Source organism: Aspergillus pseudotamarii (genome assembly GCF_009193445.1).
Source record: "Aspergillus pseudotamarii strain CBS 117625 unplaced genomic scaffold BDV38scaffold_3, whole genome shotgun sequence".
Taxonomy (NCBI): Eukaryota; Fungi; Ascomycota; class Eurotiomycetes; order Eurotiales; family Aspergillaceae; genus Aspergillus; species Aspergillus pseudotamarii.
The window spans coordinates 973,036-993,081 of NW_022475017.1; the positions used below are offsets into that span (position 1 = coordinate 973,036).

Below are 20,046 nucleotides of genomic sequence, written 5' to 3' on the forward strand. Positions count from 1 at the left end.
TGTTATTCTCTCAGATATGACCGCATTAATCGGATACTGACTAGATATTCAAGAGAAGTGACTGTCCCTCACTTCCATTAGCCATGTGTGATGTGCAGATAAGCAGTTCAGCTGAGTCTGTCAGAGACGCCATTCATTACACTACATTCGTTATGAGACTAGGGCTTGACTTCGTATCTGACAATTGTGGAACCTTAGGAGATGCGCCATGATGTTATAGCAATAGTAAACTTATTTTGAGTTGCCAAGTTTCCTGTGAGTACACCTTAATAAACAGATAATGCAGGTTACGAAATGTACGCAAGCTACTGCAGGGTTTCCTGCAGCCCTTAATGGATAGATGTGCACTTATATCGCGCCACAGTCGATCTGTAGTGGGGCAATTCGGGTGGTAGCCAGTAAATTAATGTCTGATTCCCCTAAATGCCATCCACCTTAGCCACACTCCATAACATAGAGCTGCATTCTAGACCGCATGCCAAGTGCCGTGCCTTCCAGGAGGCTGAGACTGTAGGGTACCAACAACAGAAACACGCGCAAAGTAAAAATACTGCTATCATTGCCTTCCGGATCCGATAGGCCTGAAGGGTACATTGACCCATGTGATTTATCAGGTCTCCGCTGCGGTGAGTTAGTGGCCTGACATAGAGACATTTTGAGGTAGTTTCACGAAGTTACAGACACGCTAAGGTTCTGGGAAATAGAGCAGGTTTTTGTTTAGGTTGAATCTGAAGAGGCATGGAGATGGCCCGTTCTAGAAACTGGGCTTTGATTCAGAACTGGGCTTTGATTCAGAACTGGGCTCTCTCTGATATATGGCCTGTAAGAAATGCTGGCTCACTTGAATAGTCTTCACGGAGCCTATATATACTGCAGTCAACCCGTGCGATACGTACCTAAAATTTCATAGACCATCCTCCCAACCAATCTTCCCCCGCCTGTGACAGTAGGATTTGACCTTTCACTATGCGTCCCTTTTTCTGGCTTGCTGCCTTTGGGGCTGTAGTGTCAGCATTACCTGGCCAGCTCATTGCAGACCAAGCTAGAAGTAACATCGTGAAGAGGGCAGACGAGCATGTCCAATTCGTCGATGCGACTGGAGATGGTGAAACGCAGATCACGCGGCCCCCTTCAAAGGACGACGAGTATAGTATCCTCGATGGCAATGGAGGGGTAGACGCATGTCCAGTCGGACTGATTGGCAAGCGCCAGACGACTCCAAGACCAGCTCAGACACCGGAGAATATCGAAAGGACATTGAAGGAGCTGCAACGCCGCTGGCTTAGACAGGAGCTCGTGGGCCGTGCCAGTACGTATACAGCTGTCGAACACGATGGGAGTATACTGACCTCTAGTGAAAAGGGTATCCTCACGTGTTTAATAACTACGAAAGACTCCCGTTCCCAGGATTTGAAGATACTCAACTATATGAATTTCCTCTCCTGCCTTCTACCGAGCCGATCTATAGTGGCGGTAGCCCCGGTGCTGTCCGAATCTTGTAAGTACAATCCCTTCCTCGTTTAATGTTCCAATGCTGATCAAAGCTTTGCCAGAGGTGCAATCTCCAGCAATGGCCAGGTCGAGTTAGCCGGGTTCATCCGACACCCGCCAGGGAACCGTGGAGGGTTTGAGTTGTGCCCCGAGTCTGCTGCAGTAGCTTCTACCACCACTATCTCTCCTGATGTTGACGACAGTGTGTGTGAGGGGGTTCCCCACACGCATGATGAGAGCCGCAGGGCTATACAGCTTGACTTTGGCCTGGCCCGGCGAGATGCGTCGGATGCGCTCCGCAGACTCTGTCAGTCGAAGCAACGGATTGGAGCAGGCGTTCAGACTGGAACCAATGGAGAAGTATGGTTTTTCCGGGGCGACGAATACATCCGCTACTCAACCAATGACGAAAGCATTCATTTTCGAAAGAAGATTGTCGATGGATGGCCAGGACTTCGCAATACTCCATTCAGTGAAGACATTGACGCCGCGGTCAAGACTGGGACCTCGGATGAATATTGGCTCTTCAAAGGAGATGAATATGTTCGCTACTCTACGAATGGTGAAAGGATCCATTTCCGAAAGAAGATTGTTGAAGGCTGGCCGGGACTGAAAGGCACGCCATTCATCCAAGGCATTGATGCGGTGATCAGAAGCGAGACGAGTGGAGAGTTATGGTTTTTCAAAGGGGATGAGTATGTCCGCTATTCAACCGACGACGAAATGATTCATTTCCGAAAGAAGATTGTCGATGGATGGCCAGGATTGAAGGACACCCCGTTTGTCCGTGATATTGACGCCGCAGTCAAGACTGGCACCAGTGAAGAATATTGGTTCTTCAAGGGTAATGAGTACGTTCGTTACTCGACTGAAGATGAGCGCATTCACGTTCAAAAGACAATCGCTTCAGGGTGGCCAGGGTTGAAGAACACGCCCTTCAGTCGACGACACAAGCGTACGGGGGCTTGAATGGGCCAATTGAGGGTCGGACACTTGAACTCATCCTAGGGCTTTTTCCAGTGGGGCGTAATATGTTCTCTCTTGTGTCTGATATTTCTTGTTTCCCTGCCATATATATACATATCGCACAGAAGCCAGGTCTTCGTCATTTCGTAACATCGGGAAAGAGAGCTCTTCCTTCGATAGAATGAATAGTCCTTTTCTCGGTAGACCTTGTTTTTCTCACTGCGATCGCCACAACGAATATCCTCTGTTCAGCTTCATCATAACAGGCTCTAGGATGGGATGCTAATGAATGGATATTAGCCGTCAGATCGCTCGCTTAGGGTCAATAATATAGCGCTAAAACCAATTCCATCCCCTTTCCTTTCCTTTGTGGCTTAAATCTAAAGCTGCCGACACGGGCTCAAAACTGATCGAGCTGGCTTGTTGTCCCCCTTGTGCACTAGATTAAATACTCACGACAGGTCGATTCATCAATGTGGTGTAATGCTGGTTGCCTCAGGCAATGACTACTCCACAATCAGCAAGACAACGGCAGGGCTTTGCTGAAATCATTGTCCTTGAAAAAACCCTCGTCCGCTTGGGGTGATTCATACATTGTCGACGTGTTTCCACAACTGATTCCATTGTTTGACGGATGGACGGCCGAACCCGTTTTCTAGCAAGTTTTAGTAAGTGAGCTTGTTCTGTTACAGGCGGCATTTATTCCGATTTGATCGGTCAATATGAGGCTTTATTGCGCAGGCGTCAACTCTCTATTCCGTACAAATTAGCCTTATTTGATGCTTCAGTATCTTAGTGACTTGATAGAATAAAGATGATAAAATTTAGCACATATTATTATATGGCCTATATAAGGGTGGAAGATATCTCCTCTGATTTCTTTAATATATTACTGTACTTTTATTTGTAATTTATATAGAAATATATATAGATTATCTAAATCTTGACCCTTTTTATATAATATTGAATATTGGCAGGGATAGTAATACAATATAATACTAGGCGGTAAATGGACTTAGTGGGAAGAGCTGTTGTTGCGGAGTGGCCGCTATGATCCTCCGTAGGAGCCCTAAATACGTAACGGTATGCTGAATCACGTGCCCGATTCATTGTCTACAGAAAAGGTCTAACCGAATTCAACGTCTCTGAGACTATCCTAAAGTCATCGCAGCTGCATACATGCCCATCCCAGCAGCGGCATTTACTTATAAATATAACCCGGCTAGCAGCCGCTCCTTTAGATCCTCCCAGCAAGCCACTCACGCAGCGTTTCCTTTGGGTCCTCCACGTCCTCCTCAAATCCCAAGAGCTTATTGTCAGTGTACTGCGGCTTCGCATGAGCACCCATCCCATCAGCATACAGGAAACAGGCCAGCAGATCCTGATACGGCCGAATGCCTGCATCCCGGCCCTTCTCTCTGGTCTCTTTCTCGGCAGCTTTCCTTATTTCCGTGCCGCTGAGATGTTCGACCGTCCAAGACTGGCCGTAAAGCTCTTCGATGACGTGTAACAGTTTATTCTGTGAGGCGGTGAAGGATGCAATGACAAGGTATCGATTGGCTGTTTCCTTGGGCCGGCTGAGGACCGCGGCCATGGCTTTCCCGATGAAAGGGTAGCTGGAGACGTGAAAAGGTTCGTCTCCGGAGTCAAAGATGCCGGCGGCGTGGGCCGCTTTATCGAAGCGGAGATGTCCTACCGTGAGAGCCTGCCGCGCGCGGGCTTAGTTTGTGAAGGGCAAAGGGTGTGGTGGGTAGATATTGATAAACCAATAATAGCAATTCAAGGAGCGTGGGCACAAAAAACTTACCCATTCAAGGAAGAGCCCAGTGCAGATCCGCGTCCAAGTGAATGCTGGGTTTGCATCTGATTTACTCTGGAGGTAATCCAACAGGTCAAGCTTGCCCTGGATGGCGCCGGCCATTTCCGGGTATGGCAGGCCGGACTTGTAGTCAGCGACCCCAAACTCCGAGGGGATGAAGCGCTTCACGCCAACGGCGACGCAGGCATCGACGATCAGACGCTGTTGGTCGGAGCTGGCGGTTTAGACCATCGATATAACAGCGTCTTGCTCCGTGAGGGCATCCTTCACGGAGTCAAGAGATGCAAACACAACGCTTTTGACATTGACACCGGGAGGAAAGGTTGAGGTGGAACACTCGCGGGTTAGTGCCGTGACTTGGAAGCCGGATTCCAGGAGGGCTTGCACGGTGGGGGCACCGATGTTGCCAGAGGCCTAGGGAAGACGGGACGTGAGCTTTGCGAAAGCGTGTCCCAGGACGATATCACCTACACCAATAACAGAGACGGTCTTGATGGCCGACATGGTGGATGATGTTGGTTCTCCTTTACTTTTGTTTGCGATCCAGGGGAAGGGGTGGGTGAAGATGCGTGAGTGACGATGGGCGTCGGTATCGGGAAACGATATTTAAGTGCAAATACTTAGATTAATACTCACGGCCCTCAGTGATATAGTATCACTAGGGGCGAATCCCACTCGGGTTTCTCTCTCCGTTGTCCACAGAAACCCCTATCCGCATGTGCTCATTTTATTTCTGACCCACAAGCAACATTCAGGTCCCAAAATTTCGCTATCTCATGTTATGGATCATATCATTATCCAATTTGTTGCATACAAAGCGAATCGAAATCCGTATACCTCCCATCACATTCCACTCCTTCCCTTTAGACATGCATGTTTCAAAATACAGCTGGCCTCCTGAGAACACGAGGGAAGTTGATTTCTCACTTCTGACGGGCATTGGTGCCGAGCACCAGGCGTGTCCTCGGAAGTCGTAAGTATTAGTGCATGTCAAACTTTGGAACCACTCCAAGCTGTCTGCGTGCTAGGGTTAGTGATTGAACTCTCCAATGACTAGTCCAACTAGTCCTAACGAGGTGACACTAAACCAACTGTCCGAAGATACGACGATGTGGTATCCAATGACCCAATCAAAAGTCCAATGAGGTTCAATGATCGATCGACTAAACACAGTAAGGATAGAAGCAAGGTCTAAAGTACGTATACTCAGTCGTAAAGGATGGTAAGGCTTGGCGAATCAAACGAGCAATGTTCGAATGTAGGTATCCAATTGACAATGTTAAACAACACGAGTAACTACAAACATGGGAAGAAGTGTCCTTCCTAAATCTGGTATATCCTTAGAAGTGTCCCGGCAGATGGTATATCATATACTCTTGGCAGGTTGTGTCGTCGCTAGTTAGCCTTGTCAGCTGATGTTAGCTGGCTGGCCGTCATATTGGGTTAGCGGGTAGGTATGTTTTAGAGAATTTTATCAATATACCTTTTTTTTTTCTTTTATACTATATATCTGGAATACAGTATAGGTATTTCTTTATAGTATATTAAAAATTCTAGCTATATTTGCTCTTATATTAGGGGAGTTATTTAATGTCAAATGTAAGATTTTCGTGGCAAAAATTGGGTGTTTCACTACTTAACTATAGTTATCACATCACAGCTTACGGCATAGCAGAACAGACTAGCCATGACGAAAAGCTTGGAAGAGGAAAGAAATTCAGGAGGAACGCGACAAGTGCCGAGGTCACTGGAGAAAGAGGCCCGGTGGCAATCCAGGGCCACATGCTCTTTAAACAGGGTAAACATTGTGTCAACAAGCTGGCAATACGGCCTGAAAAGTATCATCCTGCTTCAGTTGCATCTACAAATGCGTTGAAGGTCAATTTCGTGTGGTGTATCCAGCTAGCGGCCGACAACGTAGGTCGGAATAGAACCACCTGGTTTGTTCAATGCGCAAAGACTTCTACTCAAGACTCTTTGAAAAGGTCTCTGTACTAAGAATAAGCTAACCTATCTAAGTTACAGGCATCGTTTGTGGAATTTAGAGGCATAAAACCTAGTCAATGGTATACACCAACTTCTGGCCGCTCACCAACCCCTTTCGTTGCAGCTCAAGCCCCTCGAGAATATTGTCCAAGCCACCCTGCAAACGCAGCGGGTTCGGCCTCAAAGCCTTTGTCTCTAGCCAATTAGGGATGGCCTTCATATAGGCTTTCCAAGTCTGCTGATCCTGGGGCCTCGCACCCTCCGTGTCCTGGAACGATTCATAGAGTTCCACTTTCTTGGACCCCAAGTTCTCTCCAAAAACCGTGTAGCACAGCGCAACGTTCAACTTGACATTCGCTGGTAGGCCAATTTCCTCGGCTGTACGCGCCATGATGCAAACAATGTGCCCACCTTCTTCCGGGAAGGTCTGCACGCAGGCCTTGGTGGTTTGGTACGTGCTGATTGTGTCAAAGACATGATGCAGGCCACCCCAGACGTCCGCCACCTTCTTGACCTGGTCAATCCAGTCCTCGTCCCGGTAATCAATGACCACATCGGCACCTTGGCTCTTGACGAGCTCGTGGTTGCGCTTGGACGCCGTGGCGATAACGTACAGCCCGGCCATCCTGCACAGCTGCACAGCGAAAAGACCGACGCTCGACGAGGCGCCATAGATAAGGACGGGAAAGGGCTTCTTCACAGGATCTGTTGCGTCTGGAATCTCCAGCCACTTGAGGGACACGGTTGCCGTTGCGAGCGACAATGAGATCGAGGCAGCCTCGACGTTTGTGACGGAGTCTGGGACGTGGAAGACATAATCGGGGTGCGCCATAGCGTATTGAGCGAAGGTGCCGCGGCAGGGGTCGATATCGCTTCCCATGACGAAGCCGGCGACCCGCTGACCCTTTTGCAGGGTTGTGCCGTTCGGGTCGATGACGGTGCCGGCAAAATCATCTCCGCAGATAACACCAGGTTTGGACACGGCGATACCGTTGAGATCATTGCTTTGCGCCGTTGCGTTGATCTTTAAGAGGGCATGACCAGGGAGGGGCTTGGGGATGGGGACCTATACAGCCGGGTCAATAAATGCTAGAATAACACCAATGGGTTGGGTTGTGGTTGGAAGGCTACCTCTTGGATTTCTGCTTTGCCTGCCGGAATGGTCACTAAAGCTCTCATCTTGCCGTCCATTGTTTCGGAATTATTCTTCTAATGTATTGAGTAAATTGATGGCGTTTTTCGGCGGAAGGCAGGCGTGGGTTTTATACCCGGAAAACCCTATCCAGATGTTTCTACGGCTAGTGGAATGCCCATGGCCCATCGTCCATTCATTGGATTTATAATTGCGCCCGACCAAGGACGCACCCCAAGCCAGCCTCCAAGGTGGAAGGCCGTAGCGAGGAAGAGCGCTGGTAGCGGATGAACTGGAATACCCTACCTGGAGGTCCGCGGGCAAATAGAGTCTATGACTGTCTCCACAGCAGACCCACCAGCTCTCTAGCGACTTCCACCTGGAGAAAAGTGGGCCAGTCTATGCCCTTTTCGCCTTTTCGCCGCGGGCTTACAATTCCATCCCTCATGCTAGAGGATCCCTTCCAACTCCTATGTCGCCGACTATGTATGACTATTGCGAAATTATCGGCATCTCATCTCCCCTCTCATAGTCTCTCTCGTAGTCATGCCAATCAGGAAACGATACAGCGGCTGCTGGACCTGCCGCCGTCGCCACGTCCGATGCGATGAGGGCAGCCCCACCTGTCTGCGGTGCGAGCGCGCGGGCATCGAGTGCATGGGCTACTCGATCGAGCTCTCCTGGGTCGCGAAAGACCGAGATCCTCGCATCCCCGGTAGAGCCATCCGTCGTTTACCTCCGATCGAGCACTTGCCTCAGGCCGACCCGGTAAAGCTACAGACCGAGCTAGACTGGCTGGCCGAGATCTATGGCGAAGGACGACGGCAGCTGTTCTCGGTATTTTCCCTCCGCAAGGGAGCTGACCAGGCCCTTTCGAGTGAATCTGGTGAGAGACAAGAGCTCCTGTATGAGGAGAGCACCGCCGCCATGGTGGCGGGTGAAAGCATGACTTTGCCAACCCCGGCAACACGGTGTAATTGTCCTTATTCTCAACAAATCTCCACCGAGCAGTATCATACTACGTGTCCTTGCCATGATCCAAGGCCCACGCAGGAATTGACAGATCTGGTCCCACGCCATCTAGACCCATTGCTGCTCCTGCCTGAAAGCGAACGCCGGCTCGTTCACCACTGGACTACGGCCCTCGGCCCTACACTGATTCCTGTCAATGGGGTGGAGAATGTCATGACCTCGGTGCTTCTCCCACTGGCATTATCCAAGGGCCTGGCCGTGGCCCACTGCGCCCCAAACGGGTGTATGGCTCTCCTCTATGCCATTTGTGCGATATCCGCCTCCAACATCGCCTCTCTCACTCCCGACCAGGATGAGAAGCTGCTGCTACTCGCCCTCGGCGAATCGCACCGCCGTCGCAGCTTCACCCAGCTCCGGCAAAGTCTGGGTATCAACAGCCCCTGTACCGGCGAAGACGAGCCGACGATCATCGCCATGCTAGCCACGATAATTCTGTACATCATGGAGAGTACCACCAGTGGGATAACCCAGGCATGGCGCTTCCATATCGCGGGGGGCAACGCCCTCTCCAGGCATACCCCTCCAAGCCTATGGCGGTCCTCGCGGTCGGCGTCGATGGTTTTTCAGACCTTTCAGAAAATGAATCTCATGGCGATGCTGGCGGATATCTCCCCAAAGGCTTTGGCCTCGTTGAATCCTCCCCCTTCCTCTTCTTCTACAACCAGTACTACTCCTACCGCGTTTGACCCGAACAATCTTGACGCCGTGCTGCGCGAGCACCAGGATCTATCCTACACCCAAGAAGCACTAGGAATCCCCGCTGGTCTATTAACGACCGCCGCAGAGATCCTATCCTTCCAGAATACATACTCGCCAGAAGACACCGACTGGGCCGAACTCCGGCTTTCGCGCTTCGTGCCAGCACACCCACAGCCACACCAATCGACCAACCTCTCCTCCCCATTCTTCCCCTCCTCCCTCGGCAGCAAACCTGATAGCCACCACATCTTCTCCTACTCCACGCTGATCTGCTACAAACAATCCCTCCCCCCCTACACGCGCACACGCGAAACGGACGCCCTCGCGACCCTAGGCCTCCCGCACATCCTAGCCCTCCAATTCAACTACAACTACACCCACCACCACACGCCCATCGCCTGGTCAATCGTCATCATCTGCTCTGAGATCCAGGACGCACAAGCACGGGAGCAGATTCTCGCCTGGCTATCAGAGCGGCGGAAGAGCGGACTCGCGATTTATGCGCTTGCCGAGGAGATGGTGCGGGAGATTTGGCGGGTTAGGGACTCCGGGGATGATCGGGGATGTCGCGCGTTGTGGCGGGAGGTTATTGGGGTGAGGCCGGGGTTGGATGTTTATTGGGGGTAGGTGCGTGAGCACCTGGGTGCCTGATCTAGGATACCCACCTAGCTCCTGAAGAGCTTGATTGTTGATCGGCTTGGTGGTGAGCTGCGTATGATACTTCTGTGCACGGATATTAGCGGCTGTGGTTATGGTAGCCGGTCGGAGAAGAAGTAGGGGTCAAGGAGCCCAAATGACATGAATGGAAATAAAGTTTCAATGATATTATCTCTCTGTTCCACTATCTATCTTCTATATATGTCACTGAATTATCTTTTCCTGTGTCTTTCGCGAAGACCTTCAGTGCATGAAGCCACGCCGTATCATGCCCAACCGAATCCTGTATTGGTCCGGGGGACCTTGGCAGTAAGGCTCAGGCTAGGAGGAAGGTGGCTACAATGGGTCCATAACTAGCGATGAATACTAGGACGGTATAGAAATGCTGCCAGGCACATGTCAGCGGAGTTACTATGATACTTATTGCATCCAGCTAGCTAGGCTTGGTAGGTCTAAAGAGAACCGCAATATGACAGAAGAGTAAATGATATAAATTGTACATACATAGATGATTGAATAGTAGATATTGATCCTGGCTACCAGCTATAGAGACAAGCAAAGCAGAGCACCCGGCGTTGCAAATCCGGTAGTACACCTAGAAGTCTGGGCTGGAGATATCCTTAATAGTTCACTCAGGCACTATTCTCGTATTGACTCAGGGATTGTTCCAACCGATTGTGAAAGCCTATGGATATCTGTGACACAATATGATTCAATTGCGGCCTAGCTTTGCGGCCTCAGTTGCGTCGGATACTGACCAAGTAGTAGTAATAGTAGGAGTATTAGTCAGGGCTCACGTATTGCGCTATAGACCGTGCTTGCAAGAAGTTGCCTGAAAGGCCATTGGAAAGACGGCCCATGCGACCAAGGCAAGGCCCGGTACCTAGTCTTTTTTCTAACTAGTAGCCATATCCTGTGCCCAGTCACACTATCCTCGCGACCATACCCCATTCCTCAGCTTTGGCTTATGCCCAGATCTCTGTGTAGACTATGTGACATTCCCCCACATTATAATTCGCCGATGCCGTGGCCACGGCAGATTAAGATGTGACGGTCTGATCTGGGGAGACAACATCCGAGACGGCTACCGGAGTCCGCGCAGGCCGATCCATCCTCAGTGTCCGCCCAATCATAATTAACTACCTTCCTTATATCTTATTAAGTTCGAACGCCCTAACTATAGTTAACTACACCTCACCTTCTAGACATATTTTCACGTCCATAGATTTGAAAAGCTTAATGTGAGCTTCTCAGCAATCCGCACTACTCGCCAATATGTCCGCATCACCAGTACACCGCTACTAACCCCCACCGTTGAGCTGCCGCACTTCACGGAAAACCAAACCTCTGTGCTCTCCCTGATCGGTCAATTTGGTTTCCTCTGGGCTGCTGTTGTTGGAATCGGGTGTATGACGATTCGACAAGTTCGCCCGTCGGCGAGTACCTCTGACCAGCTTACGTTTGTGTGGATGTGTCTGAGTATGTGATAAACCCCCCGGACTGAGATCTATACTGACCATGGACATAGCTGGATTTGTCCACCTCTTCTTCGAATCCTACTTCGTCGTCAACCATGTCTCTCTCGCCGGATCGCAGGAGCTTTTCGGCCAGCTGTGGAAGGAATACTCCCTCTCCGACTCGCGGTATCTAATTTCGGATTCGTTCCTCGTCCCTATGGAAGCTGTTACTGCTGTACGCTATCCTTCTCACCTGCACAATTTTATTCAGCGTTCAATCTTGACAATGATGATAGTTTGCCTGGGGGCCCCTCGCCTTCTTCATTGCTTACTGCATCGCGGTGCAACACCCCGTCCGCCATGCCCTCCAGCTGATCATGTCAGTGGGCCAGGTCTACGGCGATGTGCTCTACTATGCGACCAGCCTGTTTGATCTGTATTTCCACGGTGGGGACTTCTGCCGTCCGGAGGGATACTACTTTTGGTTTTATTATTTCTTTTTCAACGCCATTTGGATTGTGGTTGGGTCTTGTGAGTTATCTTTTCTCTAGTACCTTATGCGGGGAGTGCTAACATGGTGTAGATTATGCGTCGCAGAGTGCTATGGAGATCACACGGGCGTTTAGGTTGTTGGGTGAGCTAACCAGAGGTAAGAAGGGAAACTAGTCGTTTGGTTGAGTGGGTATATCATATACATAAATGAGGGTGAGAGTATAGCATAATTATAATCAATGATACTAATCTAGACTATACAATTGAAAAGGCTAAGCTGAACAAACATTCTACTCTATACAACAGAAAGACATGCTGTTTATATAGCCCCAACATCCTTCGCCATATTAACTGTCATCTTCAGTGTACTCATCAAGCAACAGGTAAGTCACAGTCGACTTTACGTATTACGGATTTGCTCTGTGCAGTTCCACCGTCCACCATCATCGGGCTTCTCTAGCTCCTAGACTAATTCCTTCAAGTCGATAACCTCCGATTTTCCCTTCCCGGTAAACTTTTTTATAGTAACCAGCTGTTGAACCCCGCCGTTTTGGGCTCCGGGTCCGACTCTTTAGCGCCTTTATCGGCATTTTCTTCGTTGGGGGGGTGTTTGGATGCTCCAACGATGAAAGCGCTGCCGTTGTGGAATGCGTAGTTGGTATCGCCAGCGAGCTCCCATCCCAGCCAGAATGTCTCCTTGTCGCCTACATCGCTGTTAGCATCCACATCCAGCCCTTTGATACAATCGATAAGCGAGGAACAGCCTACTATAAACTATTTCATAGATCCCCACCTTCCCATGATTCTTATCCTCACCGTCCCACCAACATCAACGCCGAAAGATGTCTCTACTTATCTACTACGACTACGCCTGACTCCTATATATAACTACTATTGCCCATCCCTATGTGCGACTCGGCGGCCTTTTTTGACATTAGCTTTAGTAGGATCTGCTGTAGCTACTTTTTCTGCGACCTAGGCATGATTATGTGGACTTTGAAGAATATCACCCCTTCTCCATATACGCCGGATTATCATACAACAACACAGCCGCATGACAGAGAAGAGCGTATCTGGGTCAATACATAGCGCTTTGCGGAAGCTAGAATATAGGATTGTAAACAGCTTCACCGCCCATCTGGGTAGTTTCTAGCTGTATTTGAGCACCATTTGTCCTAGTCGCGGGTGATGACACCTGGGATGAACTTGACCTGTTCGCGATAGTCTTCGCCGAGATCCCTATCGCCGACGTATATTACCTTGATTGGGAGGTAATAATATGTGTTAGGTTGAACATGCGAAGACAAATCTCACATCTGGGGACCGTGCACTGGACGAACTTCCCACTTTGGCGCGAGAGGACCTCATCAACGGGTTGACCGTCGACGGGATTGATGATGGTGTCCCTGTGTTGCCGTATTATGCCCCTGGGATTCTGGCCGAGGCTTTGCGCAATGTTGGTGGTGGTGACTGGGAGACGATGTTGGGGGCATTTATGCGGTTTTTGGCCCGGGTGTTTGGTTGGGTCGAGGCCGCGATGGGACCAGCCGGGGGGTATCATTGGGAGGGATTTGGCCTTTGCGTTTGTTCATTGTGCGGATCCGGGAGCTTTGGCACAAATTGAAATGCCGTGGGAGGGGGGTTGATCATGATTTCCTCCGCCTCTTTCATATAATGGGGGTTTACTGCACTGACTGACCACTGATCGGTTGGACATGGATAGATGTATTTTGAACTTGTATACAGTTCGATTTAACCCGTCCCTTTCTAGTGCTTCAGTTATACATGCACAATCGTAACGTCGAGATTAACAGGCAAGACGGTCAATTAGATGGAAGGGAGTGAGTGATTAATATATAGACAACTGGAGGCACATTCGTGGCTGGTTAGTTGCAGAATAAATTTCTCTGAACTGGTAAGACCAAAGACTCTGTCGAAGTTGATGAACAGAGTGGGTAGTCTGTCCACCATAGCGTTCCATTTCCCCGCCCATACAGCCTGGTCTACACATAATTGGGGACTTCGCGATAGTAGCTGATCATCTACGGCCGAATAGTTTTCATATGTGAAGGGCAAAAGGGAAATATAGGAAATGCGAAATAGACGACGCGGGAGGGAGGATGAAGACCATGCCTAGCCTTACCAACAGACAATAGGGTTGAAACGATACAGGAGCGAGCAATCATAAGTAATTCGTGCCACAATTTCCCAACACCTGAGCAAAATCGTCGGAATAGACAGAGCAACTCCCCGCACCGAAATCAATACCCAGATATGGCATGGGGAAGCACCGGAGCGCCTGTTTCCACCATCGGCCTACAAACCTAAACGATGACCGCCCAGGCCTCGAAGGCCGCGGCGTCATGGCGGATACAATGCCCACCTGATTGGGGTGAATCAATATATAGCACAAAAGTGAATACAGGAAAAAGGAAGGAGAGAGACCGAACTCCAGCACCACTTATTTGCGGCCGTTGTGATTTGATTGTTGTCCCATGTTCCATCGAAGAGCTGAGGGTTGCTGGAATCGGATCAAGACGAAGTGTACTTTTCTGCCCCATAGCTTAGGCTTTACATCCTTTTCATTCCTGGTTACTGGGATTTTCAAACAAGAAAAAGGGCTAAACTAGAACCTTATGAATCAATATCGGGACCGGAACATCGTGATCATCTAGGCAACATAGACAACCTGGTATCCACAACACCGAGGTCAACGACGAGAGAAGCAAATAGAAGAGCTCTCACATCCCGCCCAAACCCATGCTCCATGCCCTTTGCCAAACCAATTCTTACTGGCCAGACTCAATCTTGAAATCCAAGCGCATATGTAAGTTCAAACCTGCCCACTCGGTTTGGCTGGACATGATATGAATTATGGTTGCAAATGTGTCCTTCCTCTGCTCCTTGGTGGTCCGTTCGGTGGCACTGAGCTAGTGTCCAGAGAGCCGTCAGCATTGGATGGATCTACTTGGATAACATAAGGCTACTGACAGCAAAGGGGAACTCGAAGCGGACTTCGTCTGAGCTCGTTTTGAACTGAAAATCTAGTATAGCTACTTCGGGGAGCTTGTGGTACTGTTCTTCGATCTCATTCAGAACGTTGAGATAGTACTCGGCAAGAGTCTCTTCTGAGATGGGAACTGGACCAAACTTGGGCCTTCTGTTAGTTGAGACGGCATGTTGAGAGCTTAGGATTATACTGACATCCCGTTCTTTGATGACGCTGGGCATGATTGAGGATTTGTCAATGATGGTAGACAGGGACTAAGTTTGTGGATGACAGGATCGCTTGAAGATGAGGGTAGATGTGAGAAGAAGGGAGCTGATACAAAGGAGGGATGATGGGAAGAAAGTTGGGGGGGAAACAACGAGGGACAGGGACTCGAATGACCGAGTGAATATATCGCCATCGTTACTCAGCCAACATTATTAGTCTGGAGTTCTTACTACTAACCTACTGATACAAGGATCTTGGGCTTTCTCCTGGTAATTCCAATATTTAAATATCTCACGTTAAAATACCAGTATCCGGAACCTTCCAGTATCATTTTGCTCGGATATTTTCAAGATCTGTATTAGCTCTAGTCACATCCCCGAATTAATCTAATTACAAGGCCTCATATCTTTTGTATATATGTCCTCTTTTTTTCTTCCTTCCTTTTTCTGTTTTTTAAAGCATCCTAGCCTCACTAAATTGACGGTAGTGGAATAGTACAACCCAGAAAGACGACCGCATCTGTCCAATGAGTTTACAACAACTACAAAACAAGCACATACTAAGGCAGCTTAAACTGACCATCCGGTCAGAATAAAAAAAGAATATATAGAAAAGAAGGAAAATCCTGATGTTTTGTTCAGTCACCTTAGACTGGGCAATGGTGTGGGCGTGGTACTGTCCTCGGGAAGTGTGGTGCGTTCGATCAAAGATAGTAATCGAAGACAGGGAGTAGAAAAATATGCAATCTTGCAGGGGATGGTCATTTGAACATTATCCTTGAATCCAACAGAAATCTGGCTGGGGAATGGTGAAGTACTGAGCCACCTTCGCAGCGGGAGGGGCATTGATGGCATCCGTGGGTATCTGCGCGCCAGCATGTCTTCGGATTATTCGAAAAGGCATTTTGGATGCTCAACATGGGCAACTTGAACCAATAATGAACGTTACCCAGGATGCTATGTTTAACAATCCAACGCTGCCCGATTTTGATTCTGTGCTGAAGCCTAAAGTGGACGCGGTGTATGCTGTCAATGAGGTTTAGATTCAGCTGGGGTATGACTTGGATTTCTTCATAGCTCTCTCCTCAATATCTGGTATCACTGGCAACCAAGGCCAAAGTTCATATGCAGCTGCTAGCACGTTCCTGGACGCCTTCTCGGCATACAATCGCCTTCGGAATTGGCCATTTACGTCAATCGATCTCGCTCCCCTATGGGACATTGCTTACTTGGCTGAAAATCTAGAGAAGAGACGTCTGGTGAGAGAGCAGATCGGAAAGGAAGGCATGATTGAAGGTGGTCTGCATGATATTTTGACAGTTGTCGCCTCCCCCAGTGCCAAACATTTCGCAACTCCCAAATCCTCATAGGAATAAATATTGACATTAATAGCCCTCAGCTCTGGGCTGGAGATGCCCAATTTTCGCATCTTCTGGGTCTTTCACACTAAGAGCCGAACCAGACTGATAGCCAATCCACCGGGGAAGCGCCTAAAAGAGTTCAACACATGGACGACGCTCATCGCATCATCACCGACACACCTGTGGAGAAGGTATCTTCATGACGGTCACTCCGGTAGATCATATCGATGCCCATGTATCACTTTTAGTATATATCCTGGATTCATTATCGGCTAGAGAGCTGCGAAGATGGATATCGCGCGAATTTGAGGCTGCACTTGAGACCTTTGATATTTTGACCAGCTCTTCATTGGTAGAGCTGGTAAAGGTTATCCTCACATGCTCACATCTGGTGCCAAAGGAGCGCAAAGTGAAGTAGGAATTGCTGTGAGCCCTCCCTGATATAGATGGGCTATTACGCCGGTGCGATGCTAGGGTATACCCTATCTATAGTATCACCCGTTATTATTTCATAAGCATTTAGGATCCAGGTCTTATGAACAATACAACTTCCCTTATCAAACGCGCACGATCCTCAGGGCAAGGGCGACGTTGAGCCAATGGATGCCTCGCGTCAGCAGTTATGATAAGGCACGGATCGCCTAGGAGCAACCGTAAACCACAATACATTTCTCGTTGTATCTAGGAGCTCGCTAGCAGAAACGCCCACAACACCACGTGACGATACATCGTCGTAGATACCACAGATTGTAGGTGAGGAAGAATTATAAAATAATACACCGGTGGAAGTATATATAGAGACGCTTATGCATGTACTTTAGATATATATCACTCGATCGATTGAATGTCTGCATATATTAGGTACATACAAGGTCGTCTCCAGCCGCCTGACTAGTGAGGACTCGGAGTTAGCGACCATTCTCGAATCAAGAACCTCTACTGTGCTTTATATATTGTAGGACCTCGCTTGTCACCAAACAACTAGATATTCTCGGGTTTGATACAACGTTCGGCCACCTCTAGGGTGCGGCAGTTCTTGAAGAAGACTAGGTAGCCCGGACAACTAGCCGTTTGTAGACTAGCTGCGCATTCTATAATCCTTCAGGTCGGCCTAAACGCACCGATCGCAATATCCGCCTGCACTGAACAGGGCCTCTCCATGAAGATCGAAGGCATCATGACGAATTGAAATGATGCCTGCCGACACAGCCGCACGATCGGCAGCCGAGATAACCAAAAGACCCTGTTTTGGCCCCAACAAGGAAAAATAATCTGCCAACCCTGAACCACCCTGCAACCTCGGCGGAGCATCTCATTTGTCCCTGAATGTAATTTAACACGGTCGCAATCCTTTGCGCTGTCAGTTTTCAGCCCCAGTCATGTCGGACGAAGAATAGGAAGAGGAGAATACCCCGTCTGCTTTGCTCCCTGCCCTACCTTTCTTTCTCATGGTCCGTTGTATAGATCGCCCGGGTCCTGCGTGAGAAGGATAACACTCGTTTTTGTTCCCATCTTGATTCGCTTGGCCCCGTGAAAAATATTTGAAAAACAATGCGATCATCTGTAATACTTGGCGTCTGTCGCCTGATCCTCCTTGCACCATTACTGTCCAGCACAACGTCTGCAGCGGATAACCGAACATGTTACATGGTCGACGAAAAGACAGTCGCCGTCGACGATGTGCCCTGCACCACGAAAGAGACCACCCACTGCTGTAACAAGAATGACATCTGCATGTCAAACGGCCTCTGTTGGGTCCAAAGTACCGGCAGTATGGTTTTATCACGAGGCAGTTGCACCGATATAAACTGGGATGGTGATTGCGTCGCGGCAAGACCATGTGGTACGCCTCAACCTGTTGCCTCCTCCTAAAACATGCATCATGCTAAATTGAAATGATCGAACATAGCCCGCTCGAATCCGTCATCCGGATACCCCGTTGTCAACGCCGATATCGCGAACCACCAGTTTTGCTGCGGCTCGGTCGTCAGCTCCTCCGCGTCTGATGGAATTAAGTGCTCGGGTGACGGGCCGTTCGTTGTCCCCACTGGTACCGTTATTCCGGGTGTCGCCGCATTGGCATCCGTGGCCTCGACATCTGCTCCTAGTTCTAGCGCCACTCATCCCGCTGGTAATAATAACGACACATCATCATCATCATCATCAGAGAAACCGGAGAAACCCAGCGACCAGTCAACAAAGCTTGCTATCGGGCTGGGACTTGGTCTCCCACTGGGTATCATTGCGGCCACTGCGTTGATTTGGGGTGCCTGGGAGAGAAAGAAGACCGTATCTGCCAGAAGGGAAATGGATCAGTTGAAGGCTGCGATGTACCAGAATTATCAGTACGCTCCGGTGCCACAAATGCAGGCTCCACCCCCGGTCGAGCTGGGCCATAACGAGCATACTGGTGCGGCGGAGTTGCCGCCTGGGGGCCACAACAAGTGATGAAAGTGGAAAGCCTGGGTTCACGCAAATTCGCAACTATACTTGATGATAGCGAGCTCTATGTTTTATAATGACACGCGCATTCTCAGTCGAGTCGTGTGTTGGAACACCGTCGGCACTGCCTGAGTCAAGGTCCATACAGCGCTTCCTGCGTATCGCGGTAGTGTAGAAAGAAAGAATTCTGCGATGCTTGGCCCCATCAGCCACAACAAAGGGAGTACCAGACGATTGTCTAGGCCATACTCATGATAGTGCTATCAGTAGGGGGTACTTGCTATAGAGTCGAATAGGCCGATCACTACCCAGGAGCGTATTTTCGCGCCTCGAGTAGTTTAACTGTTCACCACTCAGTCTTGTCACGTGTTCTTCTGGTGGAGTCCTGAACCATGATGTCCTTATACTTTCGATATAAAGGGTGACCTAAACGACTAAATCCGCATCTTCGGCGTTCTTGCACAATTGAACCAGTGTTGTGGCGCAGTCTACTCCGACTGCTGCCTTACTATGCCTCCTGAGCTCTCTTAGTCAGCGTACAGCTTATACATACCTCTCGTGCCAGGCTTTCTCTATACTTCCACAGAAATTTACCCACTATGTAGTTTCCTACAACGAAGACTAGTGTGACTTGAAAACGAAGGAGATTGCCGCAATGTCTATAATGTCTAAACAACAAGACCTCGATTCAACGCTCGGGTGTGATACACTCCGAATCAGCTCAGGGCTATGATGAGGTTTCTTATAACTTGGACCACGAGCCTATGGTCTACGAGACTCTCCGAGCCTATGCGACTTCAGCGAGCCAGAAGCGCGAGCGCCTGTTACCGAGAGTGCTGGTTCTGATTCTGTTATCTTACAAAGCGAAATAAGCAACTATGTTCTATAACAAGGAGGGTCCCTTTCTGACTTTACACGTCTGGATTCGGAATTATAGATAGAAAGTACTTCGATTTAGGCCTGGGATCGGGTGCGATAAAGGGGGAGTTTTGAGAATTTAGTCAGTGGTTCTCGGAGGTTCCGGAAGCTGGACAGAAATATAAGGTGGCGGAGAAGTGGTTGAAGTTTGAGAAGCCATACCCAAGGGAGATTTAAATGTAAAACGGGGGACAGGGTATGATTATGTAGTTTAGTTTTCCTTCGTTCCAGGAATCCAATTTCGGCCATGAAGTGCCGAGGGCAGCCTGGTATATAAACATATATCAAACGGCCGTGTCAAGAGAACCAATCCTGCAGTTGTAACTCTAGTCACTTACTAACATGATCAACACGCCCTTTTCTCTCGTCTCCTTCAAC

The 20,046-nt window shown here is 49.1% G+C and overlaps 7 protein-coding genes across 7 annotated transcripts; 3 read left to right on the plus strand and 4 right to left on the minus strand.

Annotated features, from left to right (window-relative positions):
- Window positions 1–966: 966 nt before the first annotated feature.
- BDV38DRAFT_277887 (Hemopexin-like domain-containing protein) lies at window positions 967–2,460 on the plus strand (the record flags this gene model as incomplete). The annotated part of the gene is made up of 3 exons (XM_032058589.1): window positions 967–1,309; window positions 1,363–1,498; window positions 1,554–2,460. 3 exons carry the CDS (start codon window positions 967–969, stop codon window positions 2,458–2,460), a joined length of 1,386 nt encoding a protein of 461 aa, XP_031919144.1.
- A 1,234-nt stretch (window positions 2,461–3,694) lies between these two features.
- Window positions 3,695–4,780, minus strand: BDV38DRAFT_277888 (aromatic alcohol reductase; the record flags this gene model as incomplete). The annotated part of the gene is made up of 4 exons (XM_032058590.1): window positions 3,695–4,162; window positions 4,265–4,477; window positions 4,547–4,690; window positions 4,748–4,780. 4 exons carry the CDS (start codon window positions 4,778–4,780, stop codon window positions 3,695–3,697), a joined length of 858 nt encoding a protein of 285 aa, XP_031919145.1.
- A 1,552-nt stretch (window positions 4,781–6,332) lies between these two features.
- BDV38DRAFT_277889 (zinc-binding alcohol dehydrogenase family protein) lies at window positions 6,333–7,453 on the minus strand (the record flags this gene model as incomplete). Its single annotated transcript, XM_032058591.1, has 2 exons — window positions 6,333–7,328; window positions 7,394–7,453. The coding sequence occupies 2 exons, from the start codon at window positions 7,451–7,453 to the stop codon at window positions 6,333–6,335; spliced, it is 1,056 nt and encodes a 351-aa protein (XP_031919146.1).
- Window positions 7,454–9,000: 1,547 nt separating this feature from the next.
- BDV38DRAFT_234664 (uncharacterized protein) lies at window positions 9,001–9,639 on the minus strand. Its single transcript, XM_032053258.1, has one exon. The coding sequence runs from the start codon at window positions 9,328–9,330 to the stop codon at window positions 9,100–9,102; it is 231 nt and encodes a 76-aa protein (XP_031919147.1). The 5' UTR covers window positions 9,331–9,639; the 3' UTR covers window positions 9,001–9,099.
- Window positions 9,640–10,050: 411 nt separating this feature from the next.
- On the plus strand, window positions 10,051–11,905 carry BDV38DRAFT_293526 (EXPERA domain-containing protein; the record flags this gene model as incomplete). Its single annotated transcript, XM_032062274.1, has 5 exons — window positions 10,051–10,067; window positions 11,074–11,261; window positions 11,311–11,474; window positions 11,536–11,770; window positions 11,823–11,905. 5 exons carry the CDS (start codon window positions 10,051–10,053, stop codon window positions 11,903–11,905), a joined length of 687 nt encoding a protein of 228 aa, XP_031919148.1.
- A 2,615-nt stretch (window positions 11,906–14,520) lies between these two features.
- Window positions 14,521–14,962, minus strand: BDV38DRAFT_277891 (uncharacterized protein; the record flags this gene model as incomplete). Its single annotated transcript, XM_032058592.1, has 2 exons — window positions 14,521–14,661; window positions 14,723–14,962. 2 exons carry the CDS (start codon window positions 14,960–14,962, stop codon window positions 14,521–14,523), a joined length of 381 nt encoding a protein of 126 aa, XP_031919149.1.
- A 2,271-nt stretch (window positions 14,963–17,233) lies between these two features.
- BDV38DRAFT_234666 (uncharacterized protein) lies at window positions 17,234–19,301 on the plus strand. Its single transcript, XM_032053259.1, has 2 exons — window positions 17,234–18,151; window positions 18,218–19,301. The coding sequence occupies exons 1-2, from the start codon at window positions 17,860–17,862 to the stop codon at window positions 18,754–18,756; spliced, it is 831 nt and encodes a 276-aa protein (XP_031919150.1). The 5' UTR covers window positions 17,234–17,859; the 3' UTR covers window positions 18,757–19,301.
- Window positions 19,302–20,046: the final 745 nt, after the last annotated feature.

What these genes read in the sequence shown, in the direction of transcription:
- BDV38DRAFT_234664 (XM_032053258.1), bottom strand. Translation starts at nt 9,330, where the DNA reads ATGGGGAGGAGAGGTTGGTCGATTGGTGTGGCTGTGGGTGTGCTGGCA.
- BDV38DRAFT_234666 (XM_032053259.1), top strand. Translation starts at nt 17,860, where the DNA reads ATGCGATCATCTGTAATACTTGGCGTCTGTCGCCTGATCCTCCTTGCA. An exon ending in CGTCGCGGCAAGACCATGTG is followed by an intron (nt 18,152 to 18,217) that starts GTACGCCTCAAC and finishes GATCGAACATAG; the next exon opens with CCCGCTCGAATCCGTCATCC.